General features: G+C 37.4%; 1 protein-coding gene and 1 non-coding gene across 2 annotated transcripts in view; one reads left to right on the top strand and one right to left on the bottom strand.

Annotated features, from left to right (window-relative positions):
* Bdp1 (B double prime 1, subunit of RNA polymerase III transcription initiation factor IIIB) overlaps positions 1 to 21,703 on the bottom strand; it is a gene marked incomplete at its 5' end in the record, with an annotated part of 106,928 nt that overhangs the window by 30,712 nt on the left and 54,513 nt on the right. Inside the window, 10 exons of the mRNA XM_010637356.1 lie at positions 1,246 to 1,365; positions 3,259 to 3,652; positions 5,366 to 5,559; positions 5,998 to 6,202; positions 9,925 to 10,064; positions 11,896 to 12,106; positions 13,304 to 13,479; positions 15,160 to 15,382; positions 16,329 to 16,513; positions 19,562 to 20,591. Of these exons, the coding sequence (XP_010635658.1) occupies positions 1,246 to 1,365; positions 3,259 to 3,652; positions 5,366 to 5,559; positions 5,998 to 6,202; positions 9,925 to 10,064; positions 11,896 to 12,106; positions 13,304 to 13,479; positions 15,160 to 15,382; positions 16,329 to 16,513; positions 19,562 to 20,591 (2,878 nt within the window). The remainder of the gene's footprint in view (positions 1 to 1,245; positions 1,366 to 3,258; positions 3,653 to 5,365; positions 5,560 to 5,997; positions 6,203 to 9,924; positions 10,065 to 11,895; positions 12,107 to 13,303; positions 13,480 to 15,159; positions 15,383 to 16,328; positions 16,514 to 19,561; positions 20,592 to 21,703) is intronic.
* On the top strand, positions 3,971 to 4,114 carry LOC117285567. Its single transcript, XR_004516632.1, has one exon. It is a non-coding gene; the product is annotated as a U4 spliceosomal RNA (small nuclear RNA).

Below are 21,703 nucleotides of genomic sequence, written 5' to 3'. Positions count from 1 at the left end.
AGATTTTTTTTTTTTTTTTTTTTTGGTATGGGGGATCAAACTTGGGATGTTGTACCCACAAGGAAGGCAGTGGCACCCCAGAGATAAATCTCCAGAAGCAGATTCTTAAATGATTAAACACATACCTACCATATTACCTAGCAATTACTCTTAGGAATATATTCAAAAGAAATGAAAATGTGTTCTCACAAACGGTTGTACGTGTTTATAAGACTAGATGGAAACAACCCAAATGCTCATGAATAAATGAACAATATGTCATAAATTACTTGGCTACAAAAAGTAATGAAGTACTGAAATATGGGTAAACACTAAAGATATTAAGAAGTCAGAAACAAAAACACCATATTTCATTTTTCCTTTTCGATGAAATGTCCAGCATAAACAAATCTACAGAAAAAAGGTAACTGGCTCCCTAAACCTGGGGAAATCTAGGGAAGGAAATGTGGAGTGATTAAAAATGCCTTTTGTAGTACTGGGGAATGAACCAAGCTACATTCCCAGTCCTTTTCATTTATTTTTTTTTTTAATTTGGAGAGAGGGTTTTGTTAAATCACCAAGAATGCATTCAAATTTGTGATCCTCATGTCTCAGTCTCCTAATCTGCGGGGACTACAGGTCCACCAAGACTGGCAGGAATTTCTTTTTGAGGTGACAACAGTATTCTAAAACTGAATGGTGATGTCTGCAAAACTCTACGTACACTAAAAATCACTCATTTTACACATTGAATGGGTAAATCTTATTGTGTCTAAATTGTATTTCAATAGAAATGTTTGTAAAAAGTTACGACTCTAGGGATAGGGATTTAGCTCAGTGGTTTTGCCACCTGCCTTACAAGCACAAGGGCCAGAGTTCGATCCACAGTAACCCCCGCCCAAAAAGTTACAATTCTAAGTCTTCATACCAAATATGAAAGAGCATCAAACAAAATGAAATTAAATATATTGAGTAACATACATTATATAGATTTAATGTAATAGAAGTCTGGGGATAGTAAGAGCTCTACTCACATGCATGCATGCACTCACACATGCACACACACACTCACACACACATCAATGCTTTCAAGTCAAACTAAAATCCATTATTCACAAGTTTTTATTATTCATACTAACATGTCTCATATAAAGGAAATTAGCTAAGACATTAAAGAAATTAGCTATTAGTTCGTAAACTAAAGCCATCAAAATAACCCTCTAATCTTCTGAAAATAAAGAATAAAAGATTAAAATGGATACTTACAAACGGCATATTCAAATTATTTTCTTGCTCTGGTTTCTGAATAGTCACATCTGCACTTGAGAGCTGATGTTCAACAACAGTTATGCATCCTACATCTGCAACATTCACGGTTATTTCAAGCTGTCAAAATAAAGTTTTATTATCTCATTTCTGCAATACTAGAAACAGAAAGACAAAACATCATTTTGCACATGGAGTAAAATGAAACGTTAAATGTAAGAAATAATCCGTGCAAAATCAAAAGACTAAAATGTACTGAATTACAGTAACTTACAAAAGTAAAACATTTAACATTTCTGAGGGGTCTGTACCTAATCTAAACAGTAATCAAACTTTCTACGGTTAATCTTTGTAGGACCTGGCATTTCATTTCTTTCTCCTCACTTGGTCCTCATCTTGCCTTAATTTACTTCTTCCTTCTGTTATCATTTATGAAATGTTCCCTACAAACTAGAAGAATATGAATATAAGGATACAAAGTTAAATAAGACACTTTTGGTCCCTGGCCTCAATGAAACTATCATATAAGAGAAATACACATACTAACCAAACTATTAACTGGCATAAATGGTATAACAGAGATGAGTTGAAGTACCTAAAGAGATTTATCCCAAATGAGCATGGTGGCACATATCTGTAATCCCAGAACACTGGTAAGGCTGAGGTAGGAGGATCGCAAGTTCAAGCCAGCATGGGCAACTGAGACCGTGTCTCACAACAAAATAAAAGCAAAAACAAGAGAAAGGGATATGGCTCAGTGGGAAGGCCCCAGATTAAATAAATTCCCAGTACTGATATGTATGGGGGGAATCATCCTATCACCCACTACTGCAAGCATCCTCTCCCATACTCCCAGAGCTGACATAAATTTTTTTGTTTTGTTTTTTGAGACAGGGCCTCCCTACATAGTTCAGACTGGCCTTAAACTCACTGTGGAGCCCAGGCTGGCCTTTAACTGTCGGTATTCTCCTACCTCAGCCTCCCCAGTGCTGGGATTACAGGAGTGCTCTACCAAGCCTGGCTACGTGATTCTTGATACCCATGGAAATGGGTTCACTCACACTCTTCATTTGGCAGCCCTACAAGTCAAAGAACCCTATATTCAGGGAACCAAAAATATACTGATTGGGTCAGGGATTTAGCTCAGTGGCAGTGGTGCCTGCCTTCCAAGCACAAGGTCCTGACTTCGAACCTCAATACTGGAAAAAAAAATAGATAGATAGATTGATTTATGTTCTAGAATATATATAATGAAGTATGGTTCTTATTCCCTTACTAAGAGAAAGACGAATAAAAACGTTTGCCTGATTCAGTATAAATTGTGAGTAATAAACCAAGTCTGAAAATATATCCCAAAAAGTTAGGGATGTAGTTCACTGGCAGGGCACTTGTCTAGTATGTGCAAGGTCCTGGGTTTGATCCCTAGCACCTTTTTAAAAAACAGATCAATAGATAGTAGATAGATAGAGATGCTATTGTAGTAACACTTAAGTGTTCTGTGTTTCCTGAGATTTGAAAAATGTTTGTAAATATCCAATAGGCACACAAGGCATGGTGGCATACACCTGTAATTGCTGCACTTGGGAGGCAGGAGAATTACAAGCTCAAGCCTAGCCTGGGCAACTTAACCACTTAGAGAGACTATCTAAAATTTTAAAAGGGGGTGGGGATGTAGCTCATTGTGAATGCCCTGGGTTCAACCCCCAATACTGAGAAGAAAGGAAAAGTAGCAGATTAAGCATATTCCAGATTCAAGTGTTAGCATATTTCCATCATTATCTTTATTCTAATTCTCTTGATGAGGCTGGGCTATTACAGCTGGGTAGTCATAGGATTATTTCTGCTCATTCCTAAAGTGTGGCCCCAAACAACTTATAATTGGAAGCAATTACCAGAAAATGAACTTTTCAAATTCTAATAAATCATTAAGAGAAAAAAATGAGCCATTAAAAAAGAAAAGGATGGAAAAAACAAGTGCAATAAAGTGCCAAGAATATAGCAAAAACCAACTACCTCTTCCATCGTTTCCTCAATCTGAGCAGAAACAGGTTCGGGGGATCTGAGACCAAGAGGAACAAACACTGGTGCTTTATTTACTTCTTCTGGGGCAAGATGGCAGCTCTCTTCTTCATAGTTGGATTCAAAGTCCTGAGCATCATCATCATCATCATCTTCTTCCTGGGAGGCCCGAAGAGTCACCAGCATGGCCTTGGGAGCCCGTGGCTCCTTCCTAGAGGTCTTAGCCCGAGCTCGCTTTGTTCCCCGCCCTCTGGTGACAGTGGTTTTGATTTTCCTCTGCGTTCTCCTTTCACTGTGATCTCTTTCATTCCCAGAGGCAGAAGAGATCACTGTTCTTTCATCCGGAGCAGTTTTAGAGTAATCTGATTCTTTCAACAGTTGTGGACTACTGGATGTTTAATCAAAATAATAATATGGTCATAAATGCACCAGGATAATTTTAATGAAAATCAAACTATTACAGTAAAATCCTAGCCATTAAAATGAATACACTCTTGCCGGGCATGGTGGTGCACACCTGTAATCCCAGCACTTGGGACGCTGAGGCAGGAAGATCACTGTGATTTGGAGACCAGCCCAGGCTACATAGTGAGTTCCAGGTCAGTCTCAACTACATAGTGAGACCCTGTTTCAAAACACCAAAAAAAAAAAATTTGAATACACTCTCACCACCCAGTCTCCCAGTCTTTTAAAAAAACTTAGGCTAAGCTTTGCACAATGGCAGTATCGTAGCCAATGAGGTTTATCCGAGGCACAATTATTGCTAATTAAAAACTTTTCCCAAAAATTTAGGCTGTGAAAACAAGAAAGTAATTAAGTAGTACTTAGTTTCTCATTCAGAGTTAATTCTTAATTTTCTAAAAAGTTTGCATAGTACATTTTAAATTCTGGGCTATTTTTTCACATAATATGATAGCAAAGATGAGACAAACACAAAACTGGAAGTTATTAAAGAAAAAGGGAAAAAATAATTGAACCAGTAAGTACAGAATATGGAATAAAAAGTAATACTGATTTATCTACTGATAAACAGATTAGGTTGAAAGAAAAAAGAGAAACAAAATCAGATCAATGCTGGTAGGTTTTTGTTTTACCTATTACTTTTTTTTGTGGTAATAAGAATCAAACCCAGGGCCTCATACATGCTAGGCAAGGATTCTACCACTGAGTTATACCCACAAGCCACCATATGGTTTGTTTGTTTGTTTACTGGGGGCGGGGGGAGGGGATCTGGGATTGAGCTCTGGACCTTGTGCTTGCAAGGCAGATGGTGGAACCACTGAGCTAAATCCCCAGCCCTCCACCTTGTGTTTTAGAGCTCAGATTCCTTCCCACTTTGTTTGAAAAGTATGGAAGAAGGGCAGGTACCCTTCATTTGTGTTTGTAATACATTCAAACTAGCACTCTAATTTCTTAGGTAACACATACTACTCTTCGTCAGGCTTCTGTTCATGTCTAATAGACTCAACACCCAGGAATTTTCTACCTGGAAAAGAAAAAAATCTTACAAAGCAAACCAGAAAAAGAGTAAACTGCAGTAAATAAACACCAGAATTTTTTTTTTTTTTTTTTTTTTTTGGGTACTGAGGATCGAACTTCGTTCCTTGTGCTTGTGAGGCAGGCACCGGAACCACTGAGTTAAATCCCCAGCCCCAGAATTTTTTTTTTTTTTTGGGTACTGAGGATCGAACTTCGTTCCTTGTGCTTGTGAGGCAGGCACCGGAACCACTGAGTTAAATCCCCAGCCCCAGAATTTTTTTTTTTTTTTGGGTACTGAGGATCGAACTTCGTTCCTTGTGCTTGTGAGGCAGGCACCGGAACCACTGAGTTAAATCCCCAGCCCCAGAATTTTTTTTTTTTTTTTTTTTTTTGGGTACTGAGGATCGAACTTGGTTCCTTGTGCTTGTGAGGCAGGCACCGGAACCACTGAGTTAAATCCCCAGCCCCAGAATTTTTTTTTTTTAATGTTCAAAAAAAAAATCTCCACTATGTTCACAAACCATCTTTTAGATCCACAATATCAGTAAGTAAAAATAACACATCTATAAAGAATAACTGATTTTTATTTCCTGTGCTTGGTATTTGTTAAGTAAAATGTTACCTTCTTAGTTTACTGAAACACTGCTCTTCAACAATTGAAGATGCAGAAATATGTTGTATAGTTTCCTCTTTAACATTTTCCGATGGTCCAACTTCAGCTAATTGAGCATTTTTTTTGGCCAAAGCGGTCTCTTCAGAACCTATATAATCTTTTCTTGCTGAAACCTCTGGAGATGTCACAATTTCAGCTTCTCCCTTTAATATAAGATGAAATAGCTAATATTACCATGGAAACAATCTCTATGTTAATGTGGTTTAGCAGTGTGGTCTAACTCTCTATGCTACACACGTACACAAGTGGTAAGTTTCTCAATTCATCATGAAAACTGGGCTGGGGCTGTAGCTCAGCTTGTTCTGTATGTCTAATGTCCTGGGTTCAAACCCCAGAACCATAAAAAAGAAGGACTAAATTTTCCATGAAAACAGTTAAAATAGTCTCCTGCGTTTTAGTAAAATAAAACTTCATTTTAACAATGTTCTCGGGCCGGGGATTTAGCTCAGTGGTTCAGTGGCCTGCCTTGCAAGTGCAAGGACCCGAGTTCAATCCCCGGTACCAAAAAAATAACAATGTTCTCATTCTTCTTCATGATCCCAACAAACAGACCTAACAAAAAAAAAAATTTCTAAACTTACCTTTCGAAGGAGCTGGGAGTCAAGATTTCCTTGGTGCAGTAAATTATCTTCTTGTTTACTTGCTCCACTCTGATCTACTAGGCCTTTTTCTATAGGCACTTCCTCTACTTTCCTACTGTGTGCTCTTCCCAAATCTGGCTTAGTATTTTGGAATTTTCTTCTTATCAACTGTGCTGGAGTAGGAACACACGGCTTATTCTCAAGTCTAGAATGAAGTGCAAATTATGTTGAATAACAAATTCAGAATTCTTTGTTGATGTAACAGCTGTTAAATCAAACAGTTTAGATACAAACCAATTCTCAGTTCAAAGGACTGCATGTATAAATTGGCGATAAGGCCAAGCATGGACAATGAAACCCTACATTGCTGATATGAAAGGAAGGACATAAAAGCTTTTGTAGCCTCCACTTTCTGGATAGCCCAGGGAATAATTTTACAATTATATTTATCTTTTTTTACTCACTTTCATTCATCTATTCTGATATGTAATTTCATGCTACTTTAAGTAATTTTTATAGAAATAACGAAATGCCAGGAGCTGAAAATGGATTTCACAATGACACTTTAAATAAACACCTTTAAATAGGCTCCAGAGCACGAAGAAATATACCACTTGGTCTTTCTGCTAAACAGTGGCTTGAGGAGGAAAAGTCTATTTTACCACATGCCTGAAAGTTCACAGGAAAAGTCAGGCCCTGGGTTACAATAACAACAATAAAAAACACTTCACAGAAAAATTTATTGTACAATTAATCTGTATCTGCCAAATCAGACAAAGACAAGGTTTTAACAAGGTTGCCAGAGCAAATAGCCATCTTAAGATTTCCTGCAAATACAATATTTTAATAGCTAGCAAAGACCTGAATGAGGAAATCTAAATAATATAAAGTTGGATACTGTATTTGAGTTCTCTGAAAGAACTATATTAAAAACTAATCCTAAGAATATTTCTCAATAAAACACCTAGAAAATAAAGTAACTAGCACATTACCAAATGTACCAACTGATTAAGCTCAACTAGTAGTGATTCACCAAGGCAGTACACTGCAAGTTCCAAAACAATTATAACACTAGCAAATATATTCCCATGCAGGCTAATGTACTGGGAAAAATAAGTTATACTGAACTGATATATGAGCTGTCAAGTATGAGCCCGAAAAGATATTTAGGAATAAAACACACACTTAGGCCCATTGTGCTATTGAGGTAAAAAAGTGACGGCAAATATTGTACATAAGGTTATGCTAATTTTAAAACTAGGTTGAGATATGTCAGACACAGCAGAGCTAAAAGAATAAACTTTAAAGGCCGGGGATTTAGTTCAGTGGTGCCCCCGCCTGCTTCACAAGAGCAAGGACCCAAGTTCAATCCCCAGTAACAAAAAAAATAAATAAATAAACTTTAAGATCTAGCAAAAAGTTGGGGGGGGCAACTGACTTTCCATACAGGAAGTTTAATAGAACTCTCTGGGGTGCGGGGACCTCTCTCATTAAAAAATACAAAGGCTGGGAATATACTCAAGGGCCAGGGATTTAGCTCAGTGACACCGCACCTGCCCTTGCAAGAGCAAGGCCCAGAATTCAATCCCTGGTACCAGAAGAAAAAAAAAAAACAAAGGCTAAGCATATAACAATCTGAAACACAAAAAGCTTCCTTCAGGAAATACGGCTTAAACACTATGGGAACTTGCTACTTAAAAGTCAGAAGTGTCTCAAAGCTGCAGTTTAAAACTAAATTACAAATGAAACTTCAAGTCATTTAAATTCTCCAGGGTAACTGTAACATAGAGAAAAGACCAGACTGCCTAGAGGACCCTCTAAGGTCTCCCCTTCTCCACTCTCTTACACATTTCTACCTCTCCTCTCACTCCCACAGCCATCCTCTGCTTGGCTCCTTACATGTACTACACGCTTCCTGTGCATCAAAATGGCTCCTTTCCTTCCCTGGACGTTCCCATGACTTGTCCCTCACTTCTCTTCAGTCTTCTCTCCTGTGTGCTCCCTCCCTCTTGATCACATTATTTTTCTTTAATTTATTCCTTAAGCTTATTGTTCTTGTTTATAATGTGTTCCCCATATTCAAATATAACATGCATAATGACAGGAATTTTTGATTTTTCATTCCTATGTTACCAGGACCTAGAACAATGCTGACCACACAGGGGACACCAATGTTTGTGGAATAAATGAATGAATGTATAAGGTTCTTTACAGTAGCATTATAGAATTGCTCGATTCCATAATTTTTCAACTCTAATTTGGTCTATAAAACCAAAAGAAGATTAAATTGCACTCAGAAAATAAATCCAAAATTAGTACTTAGGAGAAGCCAGCCAAGTATGATGTCACATAACTGTAACCCCAGGTCTATGGGTAGCTGAGACAGGAGGATCATAAATTCCAGCCCAGCCTGGACAACTTAGTAACATCCTGTCTCAACATAAAATAAAAAGGGCTGGGGATGTACCTCAGTAGCATAGCACCGCTGGGTTTGACTCCCAGTATCACAAAAAGAAAAACAGAAAGTATTCTACAAAGATAATATAGTAAATTAGATGAGTCAAGAACTATATCCAGATGGCCAGGGATTCAGCTCAGTAGTTCCAAGCTTGCTTTGTAAGCTCTAGATCCTGAGTTTGATCTCTGGTACCAAAAAAAAAGGTCCAGGGATTTAGCTCTGTGGTTCCACCACCTGCCTCACAAACACAAGGACCCAACTTTGATCCCCGGTGCCAAAAAAAAAAAAAACTCGTAAAAGCCAGATGTGGTCGCACATGCCTATAATTCCAGCACTTGGGGGAGGCTAAGGCAGGTGGTTTGCCACAGATTCAAGGCCACCCTGAACTACATAGCAAGACTCTTTGTCTTAAAAAAAAAAAAATGTCCACAAAGAAAATGTATTTTTACAGAAGCCAATGCATCCTGCTTTAATATCAGTAATTAAGCAGGGCCAGGGATTTAACTCAGTGGTTTCACCGTCTGCCTTGCAAGCACAAGGGCCCGAGTTCAATCTCCAGTACCAAAAATCATAATAATAGTAGTAATAATAATAATAATGCGATTTTAAATAATAAATAAAAGCATTAATGCAAAAATTTCTACTAGCACATTGTTTAAAAGGTAGCATTCTTACCATTTGGCTTGGATGTACAGTATACAGTAAGTACTTCATAGCACATCCTATTCATAAATTTTAGTCAGTAGGTTCTACATTTCTAAAGATAGAAAGAATTTAAAGTTTACCTTTAATACCAAAAATAAGAATGCTTGACAAAATTTGAAAAAATTACAAATTAAGAGAATATTAAACTGGTCATGGTGGTGGCACACCTATGACACCAGCACTCTGAGAAGCTGAGGCAGAAGGATCGCAATTTAAAGCCCAGCCTGGGCTAATCCATAACTTAGGGAGATCTTGTTTCAAATAGGAAATTAACAAAGGGGTTGGGGATGCAGTATAGTGCTAAGGCCCAGGTTCAATTCCCAGTACCACAAAAAAAAAAAAAAAAAAAAAAAAAAAAAAAAAAGAGAGAGAGAGAGAAAGGAAAAGAGGGAAGAAAAAGAAAGGCACACAGACAGAAAAACAGAATCAGGCATGCAATTCTTACAGTAATTGGAGAGTAGATTAAAATTTAGTTCTGGCAGGTCTGGCAAGCCACACTTGTAATCCCAGCTCTGGCAAGGCTGAAGCAAAAGGACAAGTCTGAGACCAGCCTGGTCTACACAGTGAGTTCAAGGCCAGCCTGAACTACATAGCGAGACACTGTCTCAAAAAAAAAAAAAAAAACTAAAACTAACAAGTAACTAATCATTATTTTATCCTTTCATAAAATGTTAAGGATGTAAGGTTTTTATAAAATCAATTGTGCAAAAATCTATCATTATTTTTTAAACATTTCATGCTTTCCTCATTAAAAGCAAACTCACCTCTTCTTTTCATCTGACATTTTTTTTTTGTTAACATATGGGTTTTCTACAAAAACCTCATGTCTTTGATTTTCATCCATACTGCATTCTGAAACTTTGGAGGATACAACTTCAATATCAGATTCAATTTGAGAATTTGACTGAGAAGACAAAAATCACATTAGGGAGGATACAACTTCAATTTCAGATTCAATTTGAGAATTTGACTGAGAAGACAAAAATCACATTAGGGTTTTTTGTTTTTTAAAGGCAAAACATACTTCCTAAAATATTTCAATCACTAAAAGGGTATTTATATTTAGATTTTGTTTTCTAGTGCTGAAAACTGAACCTAGGGCAGGCCTTACACATGCTAGACATGTGTTCTACCACTGAGGTATATCCCCAGACCAGATAGTTTTTTTAAAATTAAGATTCAGCAGGCAGGCGGCACCTGCCTATAATCCCAGCACATGGAGGGTGAGGCAGGATGATCACTGTGAGTTCAAGGCCAGCCTGACCTATATAGTGAGTTCAAGGGCAGCCTGGAACACAGTGAAATCCTGTCTCAAAATAATAATAATAATAATAATAATAATAATAATAATAACAACAACAATAATAATAATAATAGTAAAGATTCAAACAAATGCTAAGAACAGTGGGGCAGCCTGTAATCATAGTTATTTGAGAGGCTAAGAGGATGATCAATTCAAGGTCACCCTGGATAACTTGCAAATTCTTGCTTAAAATAAAAACTTTTAAAAGCTAGAGATGCAGGGCCAGAGATTTGGCTCAGTGGTTCCACTGCCTGCCTCACCAAGCACAAAGGTCCAACAACTTCAATCTCCAGTACCAAAAAATAAAAAAATTTTAAATTTAAAAAATAAAATAAAATAAAAAGCTAGAGATGCAGCTCAGTGAGAAGACCTTAGGTTCAATCCCTATATCACCACTAAAAAATAAATAAATCAATAAACAAACAAACTCATGCTAGGGAATTTAAATCAAGTCCCTAATCCCTAGTGACTAGGATCCAAACTAGAAAATTCAAACTAGTAACTGCTTGTTCAGACAGTTGCAATGATTATCACAGTAATATGTTCATATAATGATTTAAAGGTCCCAAGAGTCATCTGTTGTAAAACCAAAAATTTTTAAAGTTTGAGCTCTATGGTAAAGAAATCATCTAGTATACACAAGGTTTGGGGTTTAATTCCCAAAATATAATTAATGAATTAACATTGGGTGTGGCGGCATACACATGTAATCTCAGCATTCAGGAGGCTGAGGAAGGATTGCTGCAGGTTCAAAAGCAATCTGGGCTACCAAACAAGTTCAAGGCCAGCCTGAAATACATAACAAAAAACAAAAAGACACTGCATTCAATCCCTTCCACCACAAAACCAAAAATGATGCAAAGGGTTTTTAGTGGTTCTCTCAGGGTGTTAAGATTTGGGTCATTTACTGTATTATTTCGTACTGATTAAATGTTTCATAATGAATAATGTCACTAGGAGAAAAAAAATCTCTTTTCGGGGCCGGGGATTTAGCTCAGCAGTTCAGTGGCCTGCCTTGCAAGAGCAAGGACCTGAGTTCAATCCCCGGTACCAAAAAAAAAAATCTCTTTTCATGTAAAAAAAAAAAAAAAAAAATCCAAGGCTCTTTTTCTTTGCATTCAAGTCCTTTTTCTTTTACCCTCTTTCTCTGTGCTCTTGCTACCATCCCCTCAAATAAATGTAGCCACTTGCTACATACTATGAGGTACAAAAAAAAATCCAGGGCTGGGATGGTAAGGCACTTAGCCAGCATGGACAAGGACTTAGTTTCAATCCCTAGCACTACAAAAAATAGTAAGTATGAAACAAAATTGGGTACACTATGTATTCCTGAGAATAAATGTTATATTACACTATTCTAAATCAAGACCAAGCCATCACTTGATATTTTACTATGAATTACAGTATACAATTTAGTTACACAATAACTCACCATTGTCACAGTTTTCTTGTTAGTTTCATCTTTTTGTAGCATTGTTCTTTCATCTTTAATCATTCCTTTGGCTTCACCTTTTTCTAGTAATTGCCTATGTCTAGCGTTTTTTACATTTGGTTTGGGCCTCTGAAGTCGGGCCCTCGTTGGTAGAACCATTTGGGTAATACTTTCTTTCATTTCTTGTTGCAAAGTATTTACCTTCTGAATCCTAGAAAAGGGGACAAGAAGAAAGACTTGACTGTAAAATGTTGAAAATTACTGCAAAAATATATAACTTGAATCTTCTCTCACTATGAAAATATTTTTTTACCATTCTAGAAAATGACTTTTTCATTATAAATTACATGAAATAAGTCATTTCACTTCTCCAAACATAGTAAACTTTTAGTAAACATATCTAGAATAGCCAAATTTATAAATAGAACAGTGGTTATGAGGAACTAGAAGAGGATAACAATAGCTAAGGTTTAGTGGGAATAGCAGTTTCAATTTGTGAAAATAAGAGTTCTGGAAAAAAAAAAAAAAAAAAAAGCAGGGCCAGGGATTTAGCTCAGCGGTTCAGTGGCCTGCCTTGCAAGCACAAGGACCCAAGTTCAATCCCTGGTACCAAAAAAAAGAAAATAAAAGAGTTCTGGAGATGGACATTGGTGATGACTATACAATATGAATATACTTAATACCACCGAGCAGTATGTGTAAAAATGGCTGAAATAATAAACTTTGTTGTATACATTTTACAAATACTTTAAAAGGGATTTATAACATGTAAATATATTAAGTGAACTGCTTTGTATAGAATTTTTTATTTTTGGTACCAGGGATCAAACCCAGGTCTATTGCGTTTACAAGGCAGGCGACGGAACCACTGAGCTAAATCCCTGGCCCTATAACATGCTTTGTTTAGAATCTTTCTTAAACAACTAATAAATAGCAGGAAGCATTAAAGTTTTGAATTCCATATGATTTTCACTTTTAGGTGGTCTGCCATATCAATGAATAAACCAAGTATTCTTTATATTCATTTTGAAATACATTAACACATTTTAATAAAAATAAATATCTAGGGCCGGGGATTTAGCTCAGTGGTTTCGCCACCTGCCTTGCAAGTGCAAGGACCTGAGTTCGATCCCTGGTACCAATAAATAAATGAATGAATGAATGAAAACAATTTGGGGGTGGGTACCAAGGATTGAACTCGGGTCCTTGTGCTTATGAGGCAGGTGGTAGAACTGCTGAGCTAAATCCCCGGCCCAAAGAATTTTTTTTTTTTTTTTTTTTTTTTTTTGGTACTGGAGATCGAACTTGGGTCCTTGTGCTTGCAAGGCAGGCAACCATACCACTGAGCTAAATCTCCGGCCCCAAAATGTCTCTTTTATTCTAGATTTAAGTAAATATCACTGTTTACCCCACGGGAACAGCTAGGTCATTTTCCTGGGTCTGCACTGACTGAGAATCCTCTGCAGGTTCACAAGCACTTGGTGCTGGGTCCTGTTCAGTTTGTATACATGATGATATCACAATCTCCTCTTTCTCAAGGCCTGATTTATCTTTTTCTCTTGATGCCACTACAGATGTCAAATCCTAGTCAGCAGAAAAAAAAAAAAAAAAAAAAAACCAAAATTTTTACCCAGGGTTGGTAAATTATAGGCAAATTAAAATTCTCATATACTATTAGAATAAATTAATATAGTCATTGTAGAAGGCAACAAACAGTAATTTATCAAAATTTTTAAATTCTAGCAATTCCAGTTCTAGAAAGTCATCTAATAAAATAAGCTGGGATATAGCTAAGTGATAGAATGCTTGCCTAAATGCACTACTAAATAAGTATCTTTAAAAAGAGCCAACTCCTCCAAAGAAAAGTTCAATGGTTTATTGTTTATACCTTGGAGATAAGACTAATCTGTGGGGAAAAAAAGACTAATCTGTAAGAGGTTAAACAACTAAACCTTAATTTCCTCAAAACACCAATTAAAAGATAAAGTTCTATGCATTGCTTCAAAACAGGTACAACATTTGGACCAGGGATGTAGCTCAGCAGTGCAGCATCTGCCTGGCAAGTGTGAGGCCCTGAGTTCAATTCCCAGTACCAAAAAAAGGTACAATATTGTGTTAAGTGGAAAAATCAAAAGCCAAAATCTGATGCCATTTTTGCAAAAACAATACAAATACCTGCACATTTTTATTATTCTATAACCAGTAATGACACAGAAAATCTTAGGTGTACATTTTCATTTGCTATGCAATTAACCCAAGCCATAAAGATGCATGAGACATTAAAGAAAAGAGCCATGAAGCTCAGTAATAGAGCACTTCCCTAGCATGTGCAAGAACCTATGTTCAACTCTCAGCAGAGAAAATGTGAGTCTTATTTTTAGTATATACATATACTTTCCCAAATTAAAATTTTATAACCAGAAAAAGTAATTAAGAGAAATAGTTTGTCATTTATAGACATGAGGTGAGGAGAAAAGGTATAAATATTAATGCATAGTAAAGAACTAAGCAATTCTAAGATGCCAAATTAAAATTCTAATTCTTCTTTTGTTGCTGTTGTTTTTCCTTGATTTGTTGAGACAGGGTCTTATTAAATTTCTCAGGCTGGCCTCTTTGTTCCTCCCATCATAGTCTCCCAAATGCTGGGAATATAGGCATGTGCCACAATTCCAGGTAAGAATTTTAATTCTAAAATGTGTATGTGTAAAACACTCAATTTATGAGTGTTAATTCATTTCAGTTTTTGATGCTATATCAAGCAATCTTAATACATTATGAGCTAAATTTAAAAGGCAAATAAAAGCTTGGTGTGGTAGTACACATCTTAATCCCAGCTCTCAAGAGGCTGAGGCAGGAGAATCACTGTGAGTTCAAGGCCAGCCTGAAATACACAGAGGCCCTGTCTCAAAACACAAAACAAAAACTAAACAAAATGCCTAATTTGACTTCTATCAACTTTTCATCTTCATAGCAAGGTAAAAGGAAGGACTGTTGTTCCCATTTGTCCTCTACAGAAACGTACTATATTATTTGGCTATGGTCACAAAGGCTGAAACTTAGCTAGAGTGTAGGCATCCTGGACACGTCCCCATGTTACACCTGCCCCTTATCAGACACTGCAGCTTCTTCCACAAACCATGTGGAACAAGGAGGCACACTAGGCATGAGAACAGTATCAAACTAATAAAAATTATGTATCAAGAAACTTGTGAAAGTTTAATAACCATGTAATCAATGCCCCTACCCTTCATCTCAATCACTCACAGGTTGCAAAGAGAGAGTATCAGCTTGTTCTCTGTCTTGCTGAATCTCAATGGTTTCCATTTGATTTGTTCCCAACTTCTTCTCAGGTACATATTTTTCTGCTTCTGTAGTCTCTTTCTTTGAAGCTGCTCTTGCTAAGTTTGGTTTTGGCCTTTTGAATCGACTTCTCACAAAAGGTGCTGGTTTCACTTCAAGTGGCTTCTGTTCTTGAGGAAGAGATTTGCTTTTGGAACAAGGATTATCAAACTTTTAGAATGAACTGAAGGGGCAATAGGAGTAGAGTCTTAGGACAACCTTAGAGACTAACAGTAAATATTTAATCCTAATTTTTTTCTTTTTCATTTTTTTAGACAGGGACTCACTATATAGTCCATGCTGGCCTTGAATTCACTATGTAACCCAGACTGGCCTCAAACACGAAGATCCTCCTGCCTCAGCCTCCCAAGTGCTGGATCATAGGCATGTGCCATTATACCCAGCGATCCTAATTCTTCACAGGAAAAGAAATGGAACTATCTGATAGACCCTGAAACATGAGGGTACAGCTGAGGTATGTGCCTCAGGAATCACATTAACTCTCACAGAGCAAACACTGGTTGTCAAGCCCATGTTGACTCAAGAGTATGTATTACACACAGGTTTATATGTGTGTCATTTGGAACAGTCCCAATCCTCTACTATCTGAAAGTGTCAAACACTCTTGTATATCTTATGCCTTGAAATCTCACTTAGTATAACAAGACATCAAATACAAATTCTTTTTTTTTTTCCTTAATGGTGGCAATGATTCACACTTATTAAAGGTAGAAAAAAAAAACAGAAGGGTAGGGGAAAAAAGGGCTCTGTAGAGACAGTTTGGGCCAAGAAAAAAATAATACACCTTACAGTGTAGGGTAGGCTACTGTGAACAGGTATATCAGCAAAAATAACTTCCTGTGGTCTTTCTTTAAAAGCACAGAACCTCCAGGCACAGTGGTACACACCAGCAATCCTAGCACTCTGGGAGGTTGAGGCAAGAGCCTGAGCAACTTAGTGACATAGTGAGACCCTGTCTCAAAATGAAAAATAGAAAGGGATGTAGGTGTAGTTTAACATGAAGGCCCTGCGTTCAATCCCCAGTACCTCAGAGAAGAAAAAAAAAAAAAGCACACAGACCTATATACTTATACCTTAAATTAGTATCTGAAAAGTGCTCTGAAACATCTGGAGGTTGTATCCCCTGGTCTTCTGTTTTACAAAGTTCAGATATCTGTGAAGCAGGCTTCGAACAACTTAAGTGATCTGACAGTTCCTTTTCAGAATTACTTTCTTCTATAGATGTATGCACCACTGGCTGTACTTCACTGCCAATATTCTGGAGAAATAGTGACAGTAAACCAGCATATACAGAAGATTCCATCAGCATTTCACACATTTCAAACAGAAGCTTACTGTTCTATACACTTTCCTCTAAACATTTAGAAGTTTGTTTCTTAATTTTTAAATAAAATCTGGGCCAGGTGTGACAGTACATGCCTGGAATCCTTGCCCTCAGGACTCTGAGGTGGGATGATAATGAGTTCAAGACCAGCCGTGGCTAGAGATTATTTTTAAGCCCAGCCTGGATATATACCAATACCCTGTCTCCAAAAACAAAATAAACAAACCAATAAAATTCAATTTAACACACAAGTGTTAAGACCCAGAATTCACAAATCTTCCTTTTATATTGTAGATTATGATTTTTCCAAACCATAAATGCCATTGCTTACCAAAAAAAAGTCAGAAAAATACTCCATGAAAATGTTACAAGAGAAGAAACTTTAAAAGAGGCAACTTTTAAGCACAGGATTTTTTGTTTTAGTTTTTGCTTGGCTGGGCCTTGAATGTGATACACGGTCCAGGCTCGGCATGGATTTCTGATTCTTCTGTCTCAGCCTCTGAGTGTTGAGATTACACTAGGGAACCACCATGCTTGGTACAAGAACTTTTTTTTTTTTTTTTTTTTTTTGCTGCAAGACACAGTCTTGCTATATAATCCAGGCTGGCCTTGAACTCACTATGTAGCCCAGGATAGCCTCGTAGCTACCCTCCTGCCTCAGCCTCTCAAGTGCTGGGATTACATGTGTGTACCACCATGCTCAGCACAAAAGCAATTTTAAAAAGTGAAGAAAGTGTGGCACAGCAGGAATAAAGGGAAAAGCAGACATAGCCAAAAGACCTGATTCCAGTATTATGTTCATACTATGGTCAGTACAATTTCCTATGCTCCTTTTATCTAAAAGAGTAACTTCAAACTCCTATTAAAAATAGTAGCTTTTTAGCCAGGAATGATGGCACACACCTATAATCCTAGCACTCTAGATGACTGAGGCAGGAGGATTGCAAGTTTAAGCCCAGTCTGGGCAATTTTTTGACTTGGCAAAACCCAACTCAAAATAAAAAAATTTTTTAAAGGCTGGGGATATAGCTCAATGGGAAGACACCAGTACTAGAGAAGAAAAAAAAACATAACAAAATGGACACATATTGAGGATATACTCTTAAGTGAAATAAATAAGTCACACATGTGTAAATACCGAATAGTTTCTCTGGTGTGAAAAATTATAATAGTGCACAAGATCCTAATGGGATGGGTAAGAGTGTAAAGTGGAAAGAAAAGGGGTAAAGGTGTAGGGAAAGGGGAAAGGGTAGGGGCAAGGAAATAAGGGAAAAGAAAAATATGAGAAAATGAAAAAATGGAAATAAAGAGTTTGTTAATGGGGAGGGGAGGAGGGGGTGAAGGGAGGGCAGGGAGGGCAGGGACAAGGGGAAAAAATGAGAAGCAAGACCTGTCATGTGAAGGTACAGGATTCCAGTAATGAATGTAACTGTATTATAGACCTAGATTGCACCAATAAACTCAATAAAAAAGAAAAAAAAAAACATAATGTTTCCACAATTAGAAAAAGTTTAAAGTTACTTTTTAAAAAACAACATACAGTTTCTTCAAATTCCTAAAACATAAAAATTTAGGGATGGAAAGACTTCAAGATATTTTAAGTACTGGGCGTGGTGGCGCACCCCTGTAATCCTAGCACTCTGGGAGGCTGAGGCAGGAGGATCACTGTGAGTTTGAGACCAGCCTGGGCTACATAATGAGTTCCAGGCCAGTCTCAACTACATAGTGAGACCTTGTCTCAAAAAAAACAAAACAAAAGATATTTTAAGCATTTTTTTAATTTAAGGACAATAATTATTGATTTTTTTTTTTTTTTTTTTTTGGTACCGGGGATTGAACTTGGGTCCTTGCACTTGCAGGGCAGCCACCGAACTGTTGAGCTAAATTCCTGGCCCAATTATGGAATTATTGAAGAGACAACAAATAAATATATTTTTAAAATGCTCAATGTCACTGATCATTCAATAAACACAAATTAAAATAACACTGAGATTTCATCTCACTCCAAAAAGAATGGCTGTCATCAAGAAATCAATAACAAATGCTGGCATGGAAATGGAGACTTTAGCTCAGTGGCACCATGCCTGCCTCACAAGTGCAAGGTCCTGAGTTTGATCCCCGGTACCAAAAAAATGCTGCAGAGACTGTGGGAAAAAAGAAATCCTTCTCCCTTTCTGGCAAAGTGTAAACTGATACAACTATGGAAAATCACTACTGCGATTTCTCAAAAACTAAAACTAGAGTTTCCATTTGACCCAGCTGGTCCCTTTCTAGGTGTCTTCCCAAAAAGAGTTAAAAGTATCATGTCACAGTAATATATGCACACCCATGTTTATAGCAGCACAATTTAAAATAGCTAAATTTTGGAAACAGTCCATCAACAGAAGACTGGATAAAAAGATGTGATTTTTAATATACAGTGAAGTACTATTCTGCCATAAAGAAGGAAAACGAGTCATTTGTAGGAAAATGGATGCACCTCAGGATCATAATCTTAAGAGAAATAAATCAGACACCCAAATATCACAACGTTTTTCTAGTGTGAAAAACCCAAAGGGTAAATGAGGAGCATAATATTGTCCAAATAGGAAGGGAAACAAAGGAGAGGGGAAAGGGCAGTGAAGGAAGGGAAATAGAAACAAAAAAATAGAAAGAAAGATAGCCAGGGATTTAGCTCAGTGGTGCCACCACCTGCCTTGCAAGTGTAAGGTCCTGAGTTTGATCCCCAGTACCAAAGAAAGGAGGAAAAAATGGAAACAAAGCTTTTGTAAATGGGGACAAGAAGGGTTGAAAGAAGGGGAGGGGAATGGGGAAAAAAAGAATTAAGACACATGTACAAGTATAAATTCCCTATGATTAATCAATGTATGACAAATATGTACTAATAAAATATAAAGACTAAAAAAAAGAAAAAAAATTACAGATTTGGTAACTTTTCTCTGAGAAAGTTTTCAGTTTCTTAAAGGATAGAAAAATACATACTTTCACATCCAGAGAAGGCACAGTGCTGCAGTCAGTGCCACTCTTCTGTATAACATCTGTCCCAGTTTGTCTAGAGGTAGCAGGTTCCTCCAGGTTTCTTTCTTTTGGAGAAATGTCTATGTTTCTAGTTTTTTCCAAATCTGCCACCATTTCCCCAATAATACCAATATCCTCGGCACCTCTCTCCCTCAAAGAAATTTGATTTTCAGTTTCTTTCAAATCTGCCTCTGTTTCTTCAGTGACTGTCATCTTTCTTAATATTGTCTCCATCAGAGAAATGTCTCCTTTTCCAGTTTCTTTCAAGTCAATCTCCCTTTCCCCTAGAATACTAACCGCCACTAGTACCTTCTCTCTTTGGGAAATTTCTTCGATGTCTTTCAAATCTGTTTCCATTTCACTTATAGTTTTGACCTCTTCTGGGACTTTTCCTGGAACAGGTGTATCTTTGCTTTCAGATTCCTCCAAATCTGTCTCTCTTTCCTTAGTGGCATCAACCATCTCTGGCATCCTCTCTCCTGTGGGGCTCTCTCCTGTTTCTGTTTCACCTATAGACTTGACCTCCTCTGGGTCATTTTCCTGTGGGAATATTTCTCTTCTGCTTTCCTCCAAATTTGTCTCTATTTCCCCACTGGCATCAATCAATTCTAGTGTCTTCTCCCTAGGGAGACTCTCTGTCACAGTTGCTTTCAATCCTATCTCCATTGCATCAGTGACATTAGTCATCTCCGGTATGCTCTCACTGAGAGAGGCAGAGGTGTCTCTTCCAGTTTCTCTAAAATCTGACTTCATTTGCTTAGAAGTAGCAGTGGTCACCACTGGTACCTTCTCCCCTGGTGAGGCATCTGGTCTTACGAGTTCTCTCAAAGCTGCTGTCACTTCCCCAGAGACAGGACTTTCCTCTGGTATCTCTTCTTTTGATGCAATCTCTTTTCTTTCAATTCCTCTCACTATATTTGGCTTTGGTTTCTGAAATTGAGTTCTTAGAACTGGGACTTGTTTGAGTATATTTGCTTGATTATCCTCTTGAATACTATTAAAAATAAAAGAAGACAAGTTATAAATCAAACTGTCAGTTACAAAGATAGTGACTCTGAGAAATCACTATGAAAACACCAGCTTTAAAATTAAGGAGCTGAGAGTGTAGTTCAGTGGTAGCACATATGTTTACAGGGGCCTGGGTTCAATCCCCAGAAGGAAGGAACATCAGAGTAGGGGGAAGAGCAGAAGGAGAAAAAGGAGGAAAAGAAGAAAGATAGAACAAAAACCAGGTTGGGTGGGCACATCTGTAATCCCAATTACTCAGGAGGCTAAGAAAACAGGAAGATCTCAAGTTTGAGAACAGGCTAGGCACATTAGAGACCCTGTCTCAAAATAAAATAAGCTGGGTGTGGTGGCACATGTTGTAGTCCAGGCACTGGGAAGGCTGAGGAAGGACTGCTGCAAGTTAAGGCCAACCTGGGCTATATATCGAGTCAGCCTGTACTACATAGCAAGATCCTGTCTCAAAAAAACAAAAATAAAATAAAATGGGTAAAATTTCAGCTCAATGGTAGACTTCTTGCCTACCAAGCACAAAGCTTTGGGTTCAATCTCTGGTACCAAAAAAAAAAAAAAAAAAAGGAAGCCCAGGAATCTCTGCATAAAATTTAAAATGGGGGGGGCATCTTTTATAATTACAGTAATACTGTAAAGTAATTAAATATATTTATGTGTAGATATATCTATTAATGGGTCAATTAACATAGCCGCTAATAGCCCTGACTATTTCCACTGTCATCCACAGCACCCTATGCAAACAATGGCGGGAAGGGAATCTCCTGTATGCTCACTAGTACTAGATCAAAGTGTGTCTATCGATTCTACTTCTTTGCTCCTACTCTTTACCCAGACATACACTTTGCTGTGCCATAACAGACTTGGCATTTCACACAGCCAGATGGAGGCATGATCTGAAAAACAGTCATGACTCAGAACTACACTGGCACATTTTTTAGGGTTTTTGTTTTTTTTTTTCCTTTGAGACAGGATCTTACTATGTAGTCCAGAATGGCCTTGAACTTACTGGGCAGCCCAAGGTGGACTCACAGTGCTGATCCTCCGGCCTTAGGTCCACACTTAAAAAGCAGTTTATAGAGATTTTTT

Source organism: Fukomys damarensis, unplaced genomic scaffold (assembly GCF_012274545.1).
Source record: "Fukomys damarensis isolate Sample0158 unplaced genomic scaffold, DMR_v1.0_HiC HiC_scaffold_1, whole genome shotgun sequence".
In the NCBI taxonomy this organism is placed as follows: domain Eukaryota; kingdom Metazoa; phylum Chordata; class Mammalia; order Rodentia; family Bathyergidae; genus Fukomys; species Fukomys damarensis.
Note: the sequence above shows the minus strand (reverse complement) of the source record. Positions and strands in the feature narration are given on the sequence as shown.